This window comes from Choristoneura fumiferana, chromosome 12 (assembly GCF_025370935.1).
Source record: "Choristoneura fumiferana chromosome 12, NRCan_CFum_1, whole genome shotgun sequence".
In the NCBI taxonomy this organism is placed as follows: domain Eukaryota; kingdom Metazoa; phylum Arthropoda; class Insecta; order Lepidoptera; family Tortricidae; genus Choristoneura; species Choristoneura fumiferana.
In genome coordinates this window covers 21,416,296-21,437,253 of record NC_133483.1, presented here as the reverse complement: position 1 = coordinate 21,437,253, position 20,958 = coordinate 21,416,296, and the positions used below count along the sequence as shown (strand labels likewise).

Here is a 20,958-nt window from a genome sequence, read left to right as displayed (position 1 = left end):
CCATCTTAGGCCTCTAGGTTGTCAACCAACTGCAATACCCCTGGTGTTGCAGATGTTTATGGACGGTGGTGATCTCTTACCATCAGGAGACCCACTTGCTCGTTTGCCATCCAGTCGCAACAAAAACTACACTATTTCATTGGTCGATGAAAGCTAAAAAGAAGTAGAGAACGTAGAAATTAAACGTAGAGTAATCGAGACAAGGATCGTTCCACTAATATTATAAATGCGAAAGTTTGTATGTATGTTTGTCTGTTTGTTACCTCATCACGTCTAAACCGCTGAAGCGATTTAGATGAAATGCAATACACAGATTGTTTGAATCCTGGGAAAGGACAAAGGATAGTTTTTATCCCGGAAAAATTGCATAGTTCCCGCGGGATAGCGATAAATCAATTCTATGCGGATGGAGTCCTTTGGATCCTTTTTATTAGGGTTTCGTAGTGACGCGTCTGTCTGTCTGTCCGTCCGTGGCTTTGCTCAGGGATTATCAATGCTAGAAAGCTGTAATTTTGCACGAATATATATGTAAACTATGCTGACAAAATGGTACATTAAAAAATTAAAATTCCGTAACGGCTACGGAACCCTATTTCGGGCGTGTCCGACACGATCTTGGCCGGTTTTGTACACACGCCTTCATGAACGCATGTGAACATTACCATACCTAATAGAATCGCTCGTCGCTGGATAATATCTACAATAAATTTCACTTATAGCCTGAGGCACCTTAATATTATTTTTTCAAGTTTATTAAACTATACTTTGACACCCTCTTTACATTTAAGAATTCAAATTTGTGAAGTGTTGGTGTCAGTTCACTATTTAAATTTATAATTTAACGTGGTACTTACGTGTAAATTTTTATCTTAGAATCAAATTTAAAAAGGTTTCAGTTTCAACAAAGACGCTCTACATAAAATGTCATTTATAATCAAATTCTATGCTTGATTTGAACTATATATATCTTTTTATTTTAAGATGTTGTTTGTTTTATTGGTATATTATTGTTTTAAAAACAGAGACAGCTCCTATTTCATGCAGCTGAGGTTCTTAATCCTATTTTTTTTCTTACAAAATCAAATTTGGTTAAGATACATAGCTTAGACATAGACGAACGAGAAAACGAACGAACAAGGAGTCGACTTAATAGATGAATAGGGAACCAGAATAAATGGACCTTAACTAATTCGAAATACCTAATTTACCATAAAACACGAGCTTCAAGTGCTGCCGTCAAATGGCAGAATGCTGCTCGTCTAAAACCATAGTTTTGAAATAAAAGCGTTTAAATGTTTAAACATTTTCTTAGACCTTGAAATCATGCAGTGCTTACAGACTTTTAAGGTTGAAATTTTAACTGCTAAAATTAGTAAGCTAACGTTTTACGAAGCCGGGCTCTAAAACAGTTTATGTGAACATTATATCAAGTTGTAATGTACCTAATGGCATTTTATTTGTAAGTTATCTGTGATTAAATGATACTACAAAACGTTACAACTTTAGTCGTAGCATTTTATAATTATCATATGAACCAACTATTATAAATATTTAAGAAATTGTTTAATAAAAAAATATCAAAAACGCAGTAAGTTGACTTACAGAGCTTGCCATTTGACAGCAGTGGAACTAATCATTGACTTCATTAAGAGAGTTCCTTAGGTCAAGCAAGTTTTTTGAGAAAACAGGAAACAGATTTTTTTTTCTCGAAGTCCGAATTGGTCAATTGCGCTTTATGCGCTTTTCATTGTTTTTTAGTATTGTTTAATTACGTGACATTACAGTACAAAGCCCTCGTAAGTCGCACGTAAGTTTATTATTAGAATTTGATATTTAAATGTCAATAAAGAAATCAAAAGTTCAATTTTGGTGCAGCGTTATTGCATGACTCTTTAGACATATTTTCTAAATGATGTAGATCGCAATATGACAAACAAACACCTAAGTACCTATTGTTTTTTGTAATCATTATTTTATAATAACACTAATGTTTATTTTTAGATCAAATCCATAGTTATTCCATAGCTGTTCCAAAACGCGCGTTTCAAACTTGCCACGATAAGATTCAATGCCCAAGTGACATTTACTCGTAACTACTTTTCAAACAGAAAATACTTCATTCGGTTCTTGTAAATGGCGTCCACCCACTGTGTGCCCGGCCCGCCCACACAATACTGAGTGGAGACACTTTTTCGGTGACAATTGGTGTCACCTCAATTACGATTTGGGAACTTGTAAATTATTTTAGGTGTATAATATTTCTTCTATGTTGTGATGCCTGGTACTTTTGGGACCGTAAATAAAATATTTTTCTTTCTTTCAGACACATTGTCATATTTTTAGTTCTACTGACAAAAAAGAAAAAAGAAGCTTGCCCGTTCCACAGGTGACTATAGGGCTGGCTCTTTCCTCGGTCATCGTATTGGCATTACCATATAGCTGGGTACTGACCAACGTTACGAGGTGAAATGTACATTCGCATCGAGCATGTTACGCATTGAGCATGTTCGCTGTGTTCTCCTGCGTAATGTTGCTCGTCAAAACTTGTGCTCCATATTCGCCAGCCACTCTCAGTAAAGATGGCTGACTTGTTACAGCGTACTGACTGAACCGCGTAACAGTCAAAGGATTCGCCAAAAAACCGACAGACGGGTGGAGCACTCAAAGCGAGCAACGAGCGGCTCGTTGCTCGCTGGTTTCCCCGTAACACTAAGTACTGACTGCACGAATGCTCGCTGTGCAACATGTTACATTACACCTCGTAACGTTGGTCAGTACCCACCTTAAAACGAGGAAACGCAGCCAGTCTTATGCACCCTGCCCAATAGCAGCGACTTGGATGATATTTGTAAATATAGAGTTTTAGGAAGAGTAAGTTAGTTTTAGTTCTATTTTTCTTTCTTCCTATTGTTAATTATTGTAGGTATTATAGTGTGTTAATAAAAAAATATATTCTTTGCTGACAAATAAAACCGTACCTAATAAGTTCGCCGTTTTAGATCTGTAAGTATTGTCAAGCGTGTTCCACATCACCGGTATCGTTGCTTCTCTTTCATTTACAGGCAAACCAGCAGACGCGTGAAGAGTGCCACTGCTCATCGGCGCTGGTCAGCATTAATAATACATTATAATTAGATAAACTAAAATGAAAAACTGAATAACGTAACAGGGTGGAACCTTTTCATGATCAATTTCGCTTTGATTTCCTTGTCAGATATTCGGTAATGTGAATATGACATTAGCATCACAAAGGTTTCACCTGATACGATTCAGTTTCTTTGTATCGGTTTGCTCCCAAGACCTTTTTCCCAGCCTTGACTTGAAAAAATATCCATCAAACGGAATAAAGGCCATTTCAAACGAACCAATTCACTTTTATGGTTGACTCAAACGCTACTTGCATTGAATAATATCATTTTAATACGTACATTTACATTCATGTGTTTCGGCATACTGGCATTAAAACGACATATTCTCAGCTTTATTGCTTATACTAAGGGTTCACTTTAATTATATTTAATGGAGTGTGCTGGCTCTGACATATACATTTAGTTTGAAGAGTGCTTCGTCAGTGAATGTAAGATATTGTAAGGACGTGTTATAATAATAATCCCTAAGCATAGAGCAGACGTATGCTCATATCAATGAACTAATAAATGGTTTTCCATCGTATGCTATCGGAAAAAGTCGTGTTTCGACCGGATGGCCAAGTGTTTAGAGAACCTGACTACGAAGTTAGATGCCCTGGTTCGTTTCCCGGCCGGGGCAGTTATTGATATGAATAATAAGAATGTTTGTTCTCGGGTCTTGGATATTTAATAAGTCTGTTTATCCGTTGCCTTGTACCCATAGTACAAGCTTTGCTTAGTTTGGGACTAGGTCAATTGGTGTCAAGTGTCCCATGATATTTATTATTTATTTATACAATAGTTGATTGTCACGTCGGGTGCCGTCGTATTCCGTTAACAAAACATTCCGTACAAAACTTTTTTTCTTCTATTTTTTTAACTCCCAATGCAAAAAGAGGGGTGTTATAAGTTTGACCTCTATATGTGTCAGAGTGTCTGTCTGTGGCACCCTAGCTTTTTTATATGAAATCAGGTTTTCTAGCGATGGTTCTTAGACTTGTTTCATCAAAATCAGTTTTAGCCCTTTTTTGAGATATTGAACTTTTTTTATTGACTTTTTACAAAGTCAGAGGTTTTCCAACTTTTTGTTGGTTAGGTTATTATTTGTATCATTATTAGGAATCAGTAGCAGGACCTGGGCGACCGAGCTTTGCTCGGGCTAAAACTCGTTAATAAGCGTTTTCCCAATAAGACATTTTATAAGACCAAGCCAAGCTAGATCGATTTGTCATCCCGAAAACCCGAAATTTCATCGAAATCGTTGGAGCCGTTTCCGAGATCCCCGAAATATAATTATTATACAAGAATTGCTCGTTTAAAGGTATTAGAAAAATGTCGGTTAACTCATAGTAGGTACATAATTTTTTGACACCATGTAGATACGCTATTTTTACACAGAAATGGGCGTCCACAATCAAATCCAATCCAATTGACCACAGTCACGCCTGGTGGTAAGCGAAGAAGGATTAAGATGAAGCTCACTTGCCTAATTAAAGCCTTCACCCATTAAATTCATTCAATAAAGAATCGCCAATGCAGATCGGAAACCGCGTACATACCGTAAACTGGAGTTACTTTAGGAAATTTTGGGGCTAATTTGACAGAATTGTAACAAAAAATTGAACCGACTACAAAAAACCATGGAAATAATTTTCTACCAGTCTGAAGTCGGTCGGTGCCTCAGCACGAGCCAGCAGGAGTAATTGAAGTTCAATATAAAGTGTGTACGTGAGGTAGATGACATAGGTCCACTCCTGCTGGCTCGTGCTGAGGCACCGACCGACTTCAGACTGGTAGAAAATTATTTCCATGGTTCCTTGTTTGACGAGGACGCTCTACGTTTTAATTTTTTGCTCGTATTACAGGCCACACCCGGTATACGTAATGGATAATTAAAATTACTTTACCCCATGTTTAAACAAACCCTAAGGAACTTTGAAAGGGACATTCCTGACGGTGCTTAGTCCGTACACTCACTTACTAATTGGGTTGTAAGGTCAGCAAGGTCCCCGGGGAAATACGGGTTGATAGGGAATTACCTAGCTAATTATAGGCCCTTGTATTAGGTGCTTGAATGAGATAAACCTGTCTGAATTCGGTATCATCATCATCATCCCAGCCTATTTAAGTCCCACTGCTGGGCACAGGCTTCCTCTTCTGAGGTTTTTGAAATAATCATGTATGTTAGGAAGAACATATTATGTGATTTTCCCACTAACGTCGATAAGCCAAAGGCTACTAGAAACACAGGCAAGCTTAAAGTTCCATCTTACAGACTGGCTAAAACCAAAAAGTCTTTTCTGGGAAATTGCATACGTTTTTATAATAAAATTCCAAAAAATATTATAAATGAAACGGATACAAAATTCAGATCTATTGTCAAGAAGACATTAATATCAAAGGCGTATTATAAAGTTAATGATTATATCATGGACAGGGATATTTGGAAATAATTCCGATCCGCATTAGCGATCCCTTCAAATAGCGAACCTACTGTGTTAAAAATAAAGTTGTGTTAAATACTTGTGATGTATACAAATCATTTAATAATATTGTAAATCTGTTTAAAAAAAATATATACCTCGTTGAGTTTCTTGCCGGATTCTTCTCAGCAGAGGTTTTTCCGAACCGGTGGTAGATTTTTTTTGACATTCATAAGTGCTTGTTATAGCCTAAATTGAATAAAGATATTTTGACTCTTGCTTGACAATATGGACGTTGTCATCGGTTAAGTGAGGAACAGCAGTGAACCTTCATGACGACTTTCTTGGGAAAATAGTGTGGTGATTTCAGTATCTTCACTTCAGCGCTGCAGTATAGCTCGGAGTTCGTAGATGGCACTAATAGACCAAGAGCCGGCAACGGGCAACCTTCGTTATTTTAAAAAAGCTGTTTTTACCCAGGGGTAAGAACGATGACCAAATATGAAATTTGGGCAGTGGTTTGGCATAATAATTTTCGTAACGGAACGGACACATCCATATAATATTTTGACGGCACATCTGGAGACCCCGTTTTTACAGCACGGAATCATGGCCTGATTTTGTTGAAAACGGAGAGATAAACTCAGGGTACAGCTTTAAATAGAAATGCCCAGGTAACAAGTAGTAAATTTGTATCCAATTACACCCCAAATTCTTAAGACATCATCATCATCCCAGCCTTTATACGCAAGAATTACATGATCTAATTCCTCCATCTCCATTTTGGCAACGGACTTCCGAGGGGGGGGGGCGTCTTCACCCTTATGTAGTTAGTGTTCCATTGGCCATCACGAAGCTGTTTGCTTCATCTTTCATAATGCGAACTGCTAAGGAATGGAATTCGCTCCCGTCGTCTGTATTTCCGCGTAAATACAATCTAGGGCTCTTCATGGCTAGATTGAATAGGCTGTTACTGAACCAGTGAGATACATCTTTGGTCCATCGCACTTAACATCAGGTGAGATAGGGGTGAATAATCTTCAGTTTCATGTAAAAAGAAGTCCCACTACTGGGCACAGCAGGGCTCCTACGAAACTCGAAGTTCGTATCATACCGTCCCTCTCGCTCTCGTATTAAATAGTATAAGTGTCCGAGGGACCGCACGACACGAACTTCGAGTTTCGTAGTAACCCTGCAGGCGTCCTCTCAGAATGTATAAAACTCAATTTTTGGCCGGCCGTCACGAGCTCTTGGTCTACAAAGAGCGCTGCTCATTCTCGCATCAAGTCCTTTAGTCGCTTTTCACGGCACCCATGGGAAGAGATGGGTCCGTCCTGTTCTAAAATTCGATACGGCACAGACACGAGGTCAATAATCTATAGGTAACTAACCGCATAGGACCTCAGGTAGAGTCGATCAATGCCTTAAAGTTTCTTTAACTATGTATACATTTTTCACACCTCTCATTCAGAAATAGTAGATTGTTCAACACGGGAGGCAAAGAACTAATATCACACGAGATAACTTGACACCCGAGCAAAAATTTCGAGTGTGATATTGTTATTTTTCCCGAGTTAAACACTCTGCTTTTCATTTCGACTACAAGGAAAGTAAAAAAATATGCATATATCGAATAAAAAAACTAAAATTAATAGAAAAAAAATTGTACAATTCAAAAAAGACAATGTTACTTTTTAAGCTGAGGTCGAAGATCAATGTGGTCATTTAAAAAAAAACAATTGGCTATATTGTAAGCAATAAATGTTCAAAATAATGATTAAAGACAAACAGTAGATAAAATAGGAATTTTAGTCAATTTATTTCTAAATTTAGTACGTTATCATTATCAAATTGAACCAAGAAGTTAAGCTGTTCAGAGATAGGCTGTGTAGACATAAACCATTGTCCACATAGCCAGGTTGAAAGTAAATACCTACCGATTGTTTTTTTTCTTAACAATTTTTTTATTTGTTTGCTTTATTTATCTTCGTATAAGAAACTAATGAAAATGATTTAATAATATTTGACTTGAATTATAAAATTTGTAATAAGACTAATTAAGAAAAAAATTGGTCATACTCGGTGTGAAAAGTTGAATGAGTCACTTGGTAGCAAAATCATTTTAGTCTTGGGCGTTAACAGTGGAATCCCTTATTCTATTGTAAAATCCTTCGCTACATTCTGGAGTCAATGTACCTCCCTCGCCGTAAATACATCATTTTGCTCCCTTGAGACACAAACAACTGCCTTATTGTGATTCCTTTGTTTTAAGTAGACTCCACAGTTAAATTCAACTTTGTTTCTTAACTTAGTGTCATCACATACACACACACACAAACATCACGCCTGTATTCCCAAAAGGGGTAGGCAGAGCACACGAAACGTTACCGCTTCTGGGCCTCTTTTAACAATTTTAGGCTTAAAGTTTGAATAAAATGGTACAATAGTGACAGGTTGCTAGCCTGTCGCCTACGGTATACCTTAACCTATATCCTCAGTCGCCTCTTACGACATCCACGGAAGAAATGGAGAGGTGTTATTCTAACCCGACACCACACGGGTAACTAAGTGTTATTACCTAAATTAATTTATTGAATCAGGCGTTACTTTGCGGAGGTCCATATCAATGAACTAACAGAATTTCCTTGCTCACCCGCGACCTTACGATAGCTAAGCTTATGCAAAATAAGCGTGTGCATGCAGTTCCTCCACCTCCACACTGTAAGAACACACACAAATCACACAAACCCATCTATCACCACCACCACACTACACTGACGCGTTTCGAACTCAACCAGAGCTCATCTTCAGAGTGACACAACCGTACACTATGCTACCAGTTGTTAGACTGAACTGTAGTGTGGTGGTGGTGATAGATGGGTTTGTGTGATTTGTGTGTGTTCTTACAGTGTGGAGGTGGAGGAACTGCATGAACACGCATATTTTGCATAAGCTTAGCTATCGTAAGGTCGCGGGTGAGCAAGGAAATTCTTTTAGTTCATTTACCTAAATTAATAAATAGTACTTTACTCGTACAATTTAGTAACTTAAAGACATGATTTAATAATCATCGAAATTAATACACCATCCTGAAACTATGTTACAAGTCCAATATCGTCATACAATGTTACGTATTCTACATATTGTTTCGTGTATTAATATATAAGACATCGTATCGTTTGGGCGGGTCTTATCCGGTATCCATTAATATTAACTCACTTGGATGTCATGACGTCTGAGGATTCGGTATATATGTCGGCGGCCGATCGTAAAATCCGCCAGATCACGAAATTCCTAGGCATATCGTGAAATGGCGCCATTTCATGATATGCCTAAAAGTTGGCCAGGCATATCACGATGTGCCTGAGAAATAATACGGCAGATCGATTAGAGCAACGCATTCGTCGATATTCCTAGCTCTATACCGGGCACATCGTAAAATAGTTTCTTTTTTGGCCACTGGTGGCGCTGCGTATGCAATGGCGGCCGTGACCAGCTGACCGACCGTGTTTGTTTAGCGCGTGAAAAATGTCGGCGTCGCAACAAAATGATCTTTAAACCGAAAATAGTGATTGAATTCAAAAAAGAAGTGCAAAAGAAGCTTTTGAACATCAGCTCCGTTCTTTTTATGTGAATCAAACGGATTCTGTGCACAATGTGAAAAACCATGCACGTCTGCCCGTATTTTAGAGGTTAGTATTTTGTTGATAAATAAAGTATTCATTAGTTGTTATTTATTCATATAGAAAAATTTAGGTACGACGAGCGAAGCGAGGAGTGGTTAGTTTTAATTGTGATCACGACGCACGAGCCGAGCGAGCGAAGCGAGCGTGCCGCGGCAGCGGCCGGCGAAGTGCCAGAACCGATATGGCGGCGTTTCATGATACGCATAGGAATTTCATGATCTGCCTAAACTGGCCAAATCATGAAATGGCGGCGCTTCATGATATGCCTAGGAATTTCATGATCTGCCTAAACGTCACTAGGCAAATCGCTAAACGGTGAGTTTTGAACGATATGGCGGATGTCCCTTAGCCAATTCATGAAATGGCGGCATTTCACGATATGCCTAGGAATTTCGTGATCTGGCGGATTTTACGATCGGCCGCCGACAGATATATCGATGTCTTTGCGGGCCTAGCCGCAAAAGGATTTTATGAGTATAATTATTCCTACCGTCTAAATGTTAAACCTAGATTTAAGTCCACTTGAAAAATGTGCTGGCAGACTTTACTTTTCATTTCAGACCGAAAACTTTACTCGTTATTATTTTAGTAACATTCCATGTGGTTTTAGGCCCATTATGTGAATTTGCGTTAAATAATTAAAATAATTTACGTTGATAACTTTTAGTTTGAAATTGTTTTCATGATAGAACATTATGGAATTTAATTAGCCCTTAGTGAAAAATTTCAAGTACCTATTGTTTGTTCGTCTATAGGACATTAGACATTATTAGGCATTAAATACGCAATTTTTTCACCCTTTTAAACTACACCAGTGCAAATCCGGGGTGGATAGCTAGTTATAATGTACAAGTGTCCCGCCCCAGCTTTGATAGGATACAATTAAAAAAGAAGGCCTCTAACTTCACAACATAGGACATAACATTACACATTGTTTAGCTTCATTTCCCAAAAACTACCTAACCCGCGCGAAAACGGAGCGCGTTGCTATTATAGGATATTACATATTATATATATATGTATGTACCTTGTGTGAAAAATTATCTGATTGATGGTGAAAACTGTATGTATTTAAAACGTCGCTTAGTTTTAAAGATCTAAGTGTACACAGACGGCGGGAAGTGACTTTATTTAATACTATGGTAAAGATAAAGAAGATTAAAATATAGCTTGGAAATTCTTTACGCCACCAAGACAGAAAGTAGTCTCTATGCTGAAGATAGGGAAATAACTCAAAGGGAAGGTTCCTTTACTTTTAAATGAAAACGTAATTGCATTAAAAGCTGTTTAGATTTTTTTGCGTTTAGTTGAATTAAAATATAAAGAACATTTATACTGATATAGTCCTGCTTTCATTATTTACCTTGTTTGTGAGAAAGATCCGATCCTTACAAACACCATTCCATTAATTTACGTAACAAAAGTAGGTATAAGGTTTTACCCAACTACTGACTACTTGAATTGAAGGAAACTAGAGTAGCAGTGGTAAAACGAGTATAATGTGTTAACAGTATAGCGACACACACAGGAGTAATGACAGTAGACCAAAGCAGAATAACAGAACAATATTCAAAATACAAAATACACACATATCAAAAAATGGCCAGGGTGTTTAATATTAAAAATATAAACAAGAAGGTTTAACAACTTGAAAGAGAGTTGTGTTTTTACATTGCAAATCATGACCGACTCATTTTCAGTAATAATGGGTACCGACTGCACTTTAAGTTACTTAACAGAGTTCTTGACTGCAAGACTTTTTTTTGTTACTTTTTATCAAAAAAAAATTAAAGCTGTCTAGTTTTTTTATTAATTAATGTAATTTGATCAATGTGGTTATATGGTAAATGTATTTTGAAACATCTTTGACTCAGATTTTTTTCTTTTTAAAAAGAATCACAATATGTTTTCATTTATTACATTTTTCTATTTTCTGCATTCAGATTATTTTCCTTTGAAGTGGTGTTAAAAATTGCCACCATATAAATATTGTATTGTATTGTACTGTTAAACTCTTTATTGTACAAAAACACGTGAAAATAACAGAACACAGGATAATAAGATGTACAAAGGCGAACTTTCCAGTTAACCTTTGAAAGATTGACAGGATATCAGACACAAGAGTAGACACTCACCTAAACCTTCAGTCTGAAATCTAACTGATGGTGAAAATAACATCAAAGTCCATTCCGTACTTTAGGAGGATTTAGGAGGATTAAGCGAATATAAATAGATAAGCAAATGCCTTAAGTGACTTTGTTTTTATTGGAATAAAGGATAAATAAAGAAAATATATCTAAAAGCTCAGATTTATTTTGATGATGGCAACAAAAGATACCTAGCTCAACGGTGTGAGTGTGATATTCCAATACACAACGGGATTGAGTGGGGATAAAACCCGATCCCTTTCATACGTGAATACTTATAATATAAAAGGTATTACCAAATAAAGCTGAATTATTTTGGCCAATATAGTAGAGCAAGTTTATCAAAGTCAAAGTCAAAGTCAAAATATCTTTATTCGATTTAGACTAAAACAAGCACTTATGAATGTAAAAAAAACTACCACCGGTTCGGAAAATCCTCTGTTCAGAAGAATCCGGCAAGAAACTCAACGAGGTATATTTTTTTAAACAGATTTACAATATTATTAAGTGATATCTATACATCACGATTATTTACCACAACTTTATTTTTAACACAGTAGGTTCGCTATTTGAAGGGATCGCTAATGCAGATCGGAATTATTTCCAAATATCCCTGTCCATGATATAATCATTAACTTTATAATACGCCTTAGATATTAAATGTCTTCTTGAAAATAGATCTGAATTTTGTATCTATTTCATTCATAATATTTTTTGGAATTTTATTATAAAAACGTATGAAATTTCCCAGAAACGACTTTTTGGTTTTAGCAAAGGTAGGTTGGTAAGATGGAACTTTAAGCTTCTCTGTGTTTCTAGTAGCCTTTGGCTTATCGATGTTAGTGGGAAAATCACATAAGTTCTTCCTTACATACATGATTATTTCAAAAACATAAAGCGACGGCAGGGTTAGGATACCTGTTTCCTTAAAAAAAGATCTTAAAGATTCACGTGTTTTCAAATTATAAATTTATATTCAAAATTCAAATCATTTATTCAATAAATAGGCCGCAATGGGCACTTTTACACGTCATTTTTTTAAACAACCAGCGCTTTCGGAAAGACCATCATTGCCAAGATGAATGCGCCGCAAGAAACTTGGCAGAAAGTAATTTTTTCATAATACTATAATTACAAATAAAATACTTAAAAACTATAGTATAAAATTAAAGAAAAAAAATACAAATAATAATAATAATAATACAGGGACGTTATGGGGTCCCTTAGTAACAATACTAAACACTAACTATATCTTAACTATATCTACGTTCAGTGGAAGTGTAGAATGCTTCCACCGTCATAAATTTTAAAATAATAATAACAGTAATTTGGTTCTGAAAATATACATTTCAGGTCAAGTAACCATTAAGCTTTTGGATTTCGAAGGCAAGTTCACGTCTGCCGCCCCCAAAGTTAGCTCACTCGCACTCATGTCATGCTCTGAAATCAGAGCGGTACCGAGGACATGGTATTGCCAATTATGAACACGGGCAAAAACTAACTGTTTTCCCGTACGTAAACTTACGTAAATCTTACATAACCAGCGCTGAAAGGAGCCAAATAGAGATATAAACCTAATCTACAATATACCTAATCTATCAAAAAGAATAAAACTGTGACTGTTTAATTATGCGAGTTAATATTACGTGCTTTAAAATTAGGACTTTTGTTGCGTTTTGAAAACCGTCTTCAGTTATTAAACGTCTTCTTTCATCTCACATAAGTTTGTGTATTTTGGCTGCGACATCTCTAAAGTGTGCTATCTCCTGAATAATAAAATACCTACGAGTACATTTCTATTGGACTTCTAAGCTTAACTGGAAACGCTAAAGTCATCACTTCAGTCTGTCGGGTCATCGTACTTTGCATTACAATACAGACGTGCTAGAATTTCTAATATACATGCAAATATCTGGAGGAACGACACGGATCGGATATTTACTTAATATATAGTGCCTTTATTAAAATTAATACTTAATATGTTTTGTGTGTGGTTAACCTTCGTTGTAAATGTTTGGGATTTTTTTATTTGCCTTTTAATTACTGGAAATAAATAGACTTGTTTTTCTGGATTTCCGTTAACTGCAGCAGACGGCTTAGTTCTTTGTTAGAAACAATCTGGTATTATAATTACTATAAAAAAATAAAATTAAATGAAGCAAATTAAGTCAATTAATACCTAAAAGTAAACTAAACAATGTTATTCATTAATAATATATAATATAATGGCTCCAAAATTATATAATAGCTACCTAATGCGTTTAAAAACACAAATCTAAATAATTTTAAGAAGTTATTATCAAAATTGTTAAATAAATGTTATTACGGTGTTAAGGAGTACTTTTATGATCTTGACATATGAATTCTGCTTTTTATTTATTTTAATTAATTTACAACTTGATTTTTATTATTTGTCTGTTTGTTTGTTGATTGTTTTTATTATTTGTAAACCACATAAAAGTGAATTAATTTGACATAGATTGCACACGTGAATTGTTACTATTATAATTGTTATTTTGAATTTAATTTAATTTATTTGTAGCAATCATTTTTTAAATGTAAGTTTGTTTTGCCCTGGTTTTTTTTTACTTTAGTATTTAAGACTCATATAATTCGTATGCCGAACGGGTACGATGTAGCTGAACATTATTTCAACATTGTAACTACAACTGCAGTGTATATACCTATTTTCGACGAATAAAAATATTGATTGATTGAATAAAATACATATAGCTAGAAAAAGACCACGGACGGGAAAACGTAGTGTAGGGCGTCTGAGGCACGGTGGACGGATGACCTTAAGAGGATCGCTGGCGGCGGATGGATGCGAGGGGCTGAAGACAGAGTGTTGTGGCGCGCCATGGAAGGGGCCTATGTCCAGCAGTGAATGCTGTAGGCTGATGATGATGATGAATGATGACTAGAAAAATAATGGTATAGGTATTGATCTGGTATTTACACATATATGGCGATTTTTTTTTTTCGTTTTTCACACATACTTCACAGTCATTGTTAAATATCAAATTAAAAAATACAATTAAAGGAGTGACATTGACGTTACACAAAAAGAGAGACATCATAAAAACTCATTTTTAACCTTCTTTTCTTAAATATGCGTAAATATGCGTGCTCTTTGTTACGGACATTAAAAAAGTGATAAATTAAGAACATTAGCGCTGTTTTATTGTCCATAATTAATTATCTTAATCCTTGATTACCTTTTAAACAGTAAGTTACGTCACTAGTGTGTTTTAGAAATTATCATTTGACCTGATGAATGTTCTCTTAAAGTTAAAGGAAACCAAAAATAACACGGTGTATTATTACTTTTACTGTCCATAGTTTTCTCGTTCCAATACCCACGATTATGTCCGTATGTTCTCCATTTATCACAAAATTAAATTACAGACGACCTCGATTCGTCACTGATCTTGCTGAAAAGAAGCGCACATTTTTCACGTGATGAGTTCCGAACGTCACGATTAACTAGCAGAAGTGACGTTGACTGATTCAACTAATGGTTGGATTTCTTTCAACCTTTACCAGAAACTTGTACGATTTATTATTATTATATTATTATATTTAGCCTATAACTGTGTCCCACTGCTGGGCAAAGGCCCTCCTCTTGACTTCCACATCTCCCTATCCAGAGCTATATTTGGCCACTCACTCAATTCCGCGTCCAGGTCATCTCGCCATCTCCGCCTCGGCCTGCCTTGCCGTCGGTGCCCGTCATGTGGTACCCACCATGTGGCTTTGTGGCCCATCTTTGGTGCATCCGGCAGACATGCCCGGCTTTCGGAAGTTACTAAGGGAAGTACTCTAACATCAGCTATTCGAGTCTTGGAGCTTCAATCCTGTTTCCTTTAGCTATCAGATCAGTCTTTTTTGCCCCTAATATGTTGCGTCCATAGATTTTGGAAAACTCAGTCTGGATTTCTGATTCTCACAGTTTTTTTGGCATTGTTTCTTTTGGTTTGTATTGTAAACAAAAGAAGGTACTTGATTTTTTTTCAAGCTTCGTTGAAATAATCATCAAGACATTGCATCGATTTTCATTGCGTGACTGTTAGATATAGCTCTCCATAGAATCCTGTTGCTTCGGTTGGGCGGCTTGCAGTCCCCGTAACCCTAGGCTTATCCAGGTCATCTGTCCATAAGTGGTAGACGTTTCTACGATGCGCTTGCAATCCGCAGTCTCCATTTTTATCGAACAGCTCGCAAAAAGAGCAGGCGGCTACCTGATGGTAAGTGATCACCGCCGCCCATGGACACCTACAGCATTATCAGGACTGCGGGTGCGTTGCCGGCCTTGCATGGGCGATACACTCGCCTTTTGAAGGTACCCAAATCATAGCTAGATGGAAAACCCCAGCGTGTCCATTCCATATTTTACACGTGCGAGGTAAAATGGAACGTTTAAACGCCCCATTCGACCAGTATTAAATGCTGTGTAAATTGTTTTAAGTTATCGGACTGGCTCGAAATTTAGCATTCATACGTAGATGGGATGGTATCAGTAAAGCAACCAAAAAGACAGCCAGTAAATAAAAGATATCTTATTTTTTTGATCATTAAGGTGAATAGATTACTCCGTAAAGATTGCATGAACATGTACCGTGAGACTTACTCATATTAAAATGAACGTACCTTTACAGAGCATGTTGTTAGTGTTGTGAAGGTACCCTAAATTGACAGTTAATGATGATGAAAACTAGTCCGCATGTTTGTCGGGTATCGCGCGAGCAGAGCGCGCAGTGCGCGTGTTGACAGCCGCTGAATGTCGCATTGCTCCGAAGACGAAGGGCTACGATTAGCGAAACATGTCAGTAAAAACTATAGATTTAAGATTTAAGTTTCGGGTCATTATATTTAATATGAATAATTTACTATCCAGTGCGGAATGAGAACGTCACATATAACATTGAATTTCTTCGCAGGTGTATGGAAAGGTTATGGCTTTCAGATGTGTGGGACCGTGGGTTCGAATCAATGATCCTCTGCTTTACAGGCCATAAGTCAAACCACTATGCTACAGCTGATTACAGCCACAACAGCTTTTATCAGAGTAAAAATAACTCGAACTTTCTGAATTCTGAGGAAAAATTATGTTAAACCATTTTTTAAACCTCCAAGAAAGAGCTGTGTGGAAAAACTTGTCTTCGGACGTCATTACATTTTCCGCTTTCCCGACGTAACGCCTAGTCAGTTTTATCGACTGCCAATCAAATGTACTTGAAAACTTAATATATTGATTGATCATCATCAGTCGGAAGACGTCCACTGCTGAACAAAGGTCTAACCCTTAGAACGCCACAAAGAACTACAACTCGCCACTTGCATCCAGCGGTTTCGCACAACTCTCACGATGTAGTCAGTCCACCAGGTGGGAGAGGCCTGCCAACGCTTCCTCTTCCGGTTCGTGGTCGCCACTCGAGGACGTTCTCTGAGCGATGTGGCCCGCCTATTGCCACTTCAACTTGCATATTATTCCAGCTATGTCGGTGACTTTAGTTCTTCGACGAATTTCCGTATTCCGGATTCTATCGCGCAAAGAAACTCCAAGCATAGCTTTCTCCATAGCTCGTTGCGTGACTCTGAGACATTCCATTGATTCCGTTGATCCATACCTAAATTGTATTTTTATTCTTTACAACGTCATGAGTGCCTCGTCAATCATTTTTTCCGTAGGGCGTGTATGATTCAATAACAAGAGAAACAGTATTATACAGGGTGTCTCACGGCTATGCCTTATGGAGGGAAAGTATCTTAAATATTGGAGATAGACAATTTTATTGAAAGAAGACTTCATTTTGATTTTAAAAAACAATTTAAACTGCATTCACTGTTTTTTGAAAAAATACCCTGTCTAAACCGGAAATCGAACCTACCTAGTAGTAAAAAAAAAACAATTGCATTAATTTTCCTGAAGTTATAAATGTCAAATTACATGGTCTTCCATTTATTTAAAGAGGTATGTTATCAGAAAAAAAAACTTATGATTGATTGAGTGGTGGCCTAGTGGTTTGACCTATCGCCTCTCAAGCTGAGGGTCGTGGGTTCAAACCCCGGCTCGCACCTCTGAGTTTTTCGAAATTCATGTGCGGAATTACATTTGAAATTTACCACGACCTTTGCGGTGAAGGTTGCGGTTTTTAATTGCCTATTTTGAATATTGCCATTATTTGCAAACTATAATTATACAGAATGTTAATTTATTAACTTTTTTAATCCAGATGCTGACAATGTTATTGAAATATTTAATTAAATTTGTAGTTTTTTTTTTATAATAAGTAATAATAATTTTGTAGTAATTTAATTTGACTTGTTAAATAATTTGGACATGTATTGTAACTTCAAACATAATGTACATTGTTATTTGAAATAAATTGAATTGAATTGAATTGAAGGAAAACATCGTGAGGAAACCTGCACAAACCTGCGAAGCAATTCAATGATGCGTGTGAAGTTCCCAATCCGCACTGGGCCCGCGTGGGAACTATGGCCCAAGCCCTCTTGTTCCTGTGTTGTCTTGTTCGTGTGCCTGTGGGACGTATATAGGCTGGGATGATGATGATGGATGATGAGACTTTTGGTCATCATCATCATCATCTCAGCCGTAGGACGTCCACTATTGGACATAGGCCTCCCCCACAGACCTCCAGTTGCTTCGGTTGGCAGCGGCCTGCATCCACCGTGAACCCGCATCCTTAACCAGGTCATCGGTCCATCTTGTTGGTGGACGTCCTACGCTGCGCTTTTGATCAATACCGCAAAATTACAGTTTTTTTTTACTATTTGGCGGGTTCGATTCTCGGTTCAGACAAGACCCACTTGCTCGTTTTCCATACAGTCAAATAAAAAGGGTTATTCAAATTTCTTTGAATGCAGCTTAAATATTGTATTAAAAATAAAAATGAAGTCTTCTTTTAGTGAAATTGTCTATCTCCAATATTTAAGATACTTTCCCTCCATGTGGCATAACCGTGGGACATCCTGTATAGTTCATACTTAACTGTCTAGGCATAGGCTCGCATTATTATTATTATTTTCGGGTCTTGGGTGTTTAATATGTATTTAAGTATGTATCTATCTATATAATTATATTTATCCGTTGCTTAGTACCCATAACACCAGCTTTGCTAAGCTTACTTTGGGACTAGGTCAATTGGTGTGAATTGACCCGTTTTTGAAAAAAAAAAAATATATTGTACTCTAATACCGCATCTAAACTCAAACTAGAACGCAACCAAGATCTTCGCCGCCATCGCATCAGACAGCCCACTTGGCTGAAGTGACCTGTCAAAAAACACCACCACATGACAAATAGACAGCTCGGACAATAGGTTTTTAAGATAAGGTCGCTCGGCTTCACTGGTCTATTAAAGCCGACAATCTCCCACCCTTCGGCTCTGGGAGTGACACGTTTTTGATTAAATTGCTCGTCAATTGACGCGACTAACTTTGGTCTCAGCAATTTCAGAGGAAAAACCGGCCAAGAGCTTGTCGGACACGCCCGTGATAGGGTTCCGTAGCCAATACGAACAAATTAAGTAATATTTTTCTAAGGATTTCGTATTTTGTACGGAATATTCCAAGTTTAGGTATATTTTATACCTTAGGCTGCTATTTACTCTTAAACTACTAACAATTCTCAAGAAAACTTAACGGTTAAAATTTTTCTTGTAAGTTTGATACTTACTACATCTAACTACCATCCTGAATTTTTCAAATTTTTTTCACCCACCGGTTTAGATTTTGGAGGGGGGGGGGTGATTTTAATGAAAATTTTCACTTTATAGTTGAATATTTTGCAAACAAATCTTTTGAATTTATTATTGTACTATATTGTTGGCATAGTTTACATATATATATATTATATTCGTGCAAAATTACAGCTTTCTAGCATTGCTAGTCCCTGAGAAAACCTTGGACGGACAGACAGACAGACATGGCAAACTATAAGGGTTCCGTTTTTTCCCATTTTGGCTAGGGCACCCTAAAAACGGTTATTAAATTCAGACGCCGATTCAGTCGGCAATTGAAAGCTTCGCTTCTGGCTTTGTTAACTCGGTGCTCAGCTCTGGTTTTGTTTTGTTGCTGTTAAAAAGAAATCGCTTACGGACGTACTGGCCTTGATCGTGTACCTAATCTTTTCTATTTAATGCACGATAGAGAATAAAAGAGGCCCGTCACCTGATACTCCAACATCGCCGTCCTTCCTCAAGCTTTGGTTTCCATGGACAAGCGGTGCCGTCATTATAGCGACCGTAAAAAGCGGTGAATGACGTCACTAGAACGTTGTCTATGTAAACAAAATGGCGGGAAGGAGGAGGAGCGGCATCAATACGGCCGCTATAGGACGGCACGGCTGATCCTAGGAAACCAAAGCTTTAGGCAAAAGTCAAAGTCAAAATATCAATTCAAATATTTTATTCAATTAGTTTATAATAGGTATATTTTTTTAAACAGATTTACATCACAAGTATTTAACACAACTTTATTTATAACACAGTAGGTTCGCTATTTAAAGTGATCGCTAATGCGGATCGGAATTATTTCCAAATATCCTGTCCATGATATACTCATTAACTTTATAATACGCCTTAGATATCAATGTCTTCTGGACAAATCTGAAGATCTGAATTTTGTATCTGTTTCATTTATAATATTTTTTGAATTTTATTATAAAAACGTATGCATCTTCCCAGAAACGACTTTTTGGTTTTAGCCAGTCTGTAAGATGGAACTTTAAGCTTCCTGTGTTTCTAGTAGCCTTTGGCTTATCCACGTTAGTGGTAAAAGGCATCTGTAACATCAGTAGGGTTAGGTACGGGTGCGTGGCCGGTCCTTCAAAAAAAAGTAGCGATCGTTTTTTGAAAATGTGTAAATGTACCGGTCCGAATTTCGCTACAAGCTGAGAGTTTTACCGGCATGGCAAAAAGATTACGGTATCTTATTTCGAGAAGCTTTCTAACTTCACGTTGTATTATTTGTTTGCTTCAAATCTTGCAAGTGATTTTGACCCACTTTTAGTGCTCGATTAACTTGAAATCTGGAATACTGTGTACCTAAGTCTAATGACGCTGCAATGCAAGTACAGTTATAAGCTTGCATTAAAAAACATTTTTAACACAAACTTAACTATTCATGCATGTAGTCGTAGATATAATATTTATCATGATGTAGGTACCTATTTACCTATTAGGCCTATTTGCTTGTGCCTAATACTCTGATGTTAGTATAAATAACAGTTTATTTTATTTAGTCTACACATGCTTTAGCCAGAAGAAGTGCACTGTTTGTTAAACAAAAGCCTTTTGCCCGCAAGTGTCGTGATGCTGCTAACGCTTTGTCTCCCGGTCCGTGGTTGCCTCCCCAAACGTTGTTTTTCTCCCCGAAACGTTATCTGTTCTTCGAGCGAAGCCCGTCCATGCCACCTCAACTTACATATTATTCTTCGAGCTATGTCGACGACTTAGTTCTTCCCCGAATCCATTTATTTGCATAATATCTTATATTAGTTTCCAATCTTTCACAAATACTTAATATTAGGTAGATATACTTTGGCAAT

The 20,958-nt window shown here is 37.0% G+C and overlaps 2 protein-coding genes across 2 annotated transcripts in view; one reads left to right on the top strand and one right to left on the bottom strand.

Moving 5' to 3' along the window:
• Positions 1–20,958, bottom strand: part of LOC141433598 (QRFP-like peptide receptor) — a 248,127-nt gene that overhangs the window by 144,154 nt on the left and 83,015 nt on the right. The window lies entirely within an intron of this gene.
• LOC141433639 (uncharacterized) overlaps positions 20,465–20,958 on the top strand; it is a 5,429-nt gene continuing 4,935 nt past the window's right edge. The window contains exon 1 of the mRNA XM_074095743.1: positions 20,465–20,481. Within this exon, the coding sequence (XP_073951844.1) occupies positions 20,465–20,481 (17 nt within the window). The remainder of the gene's footprint in view (positions 20,482–20,958) is intronic.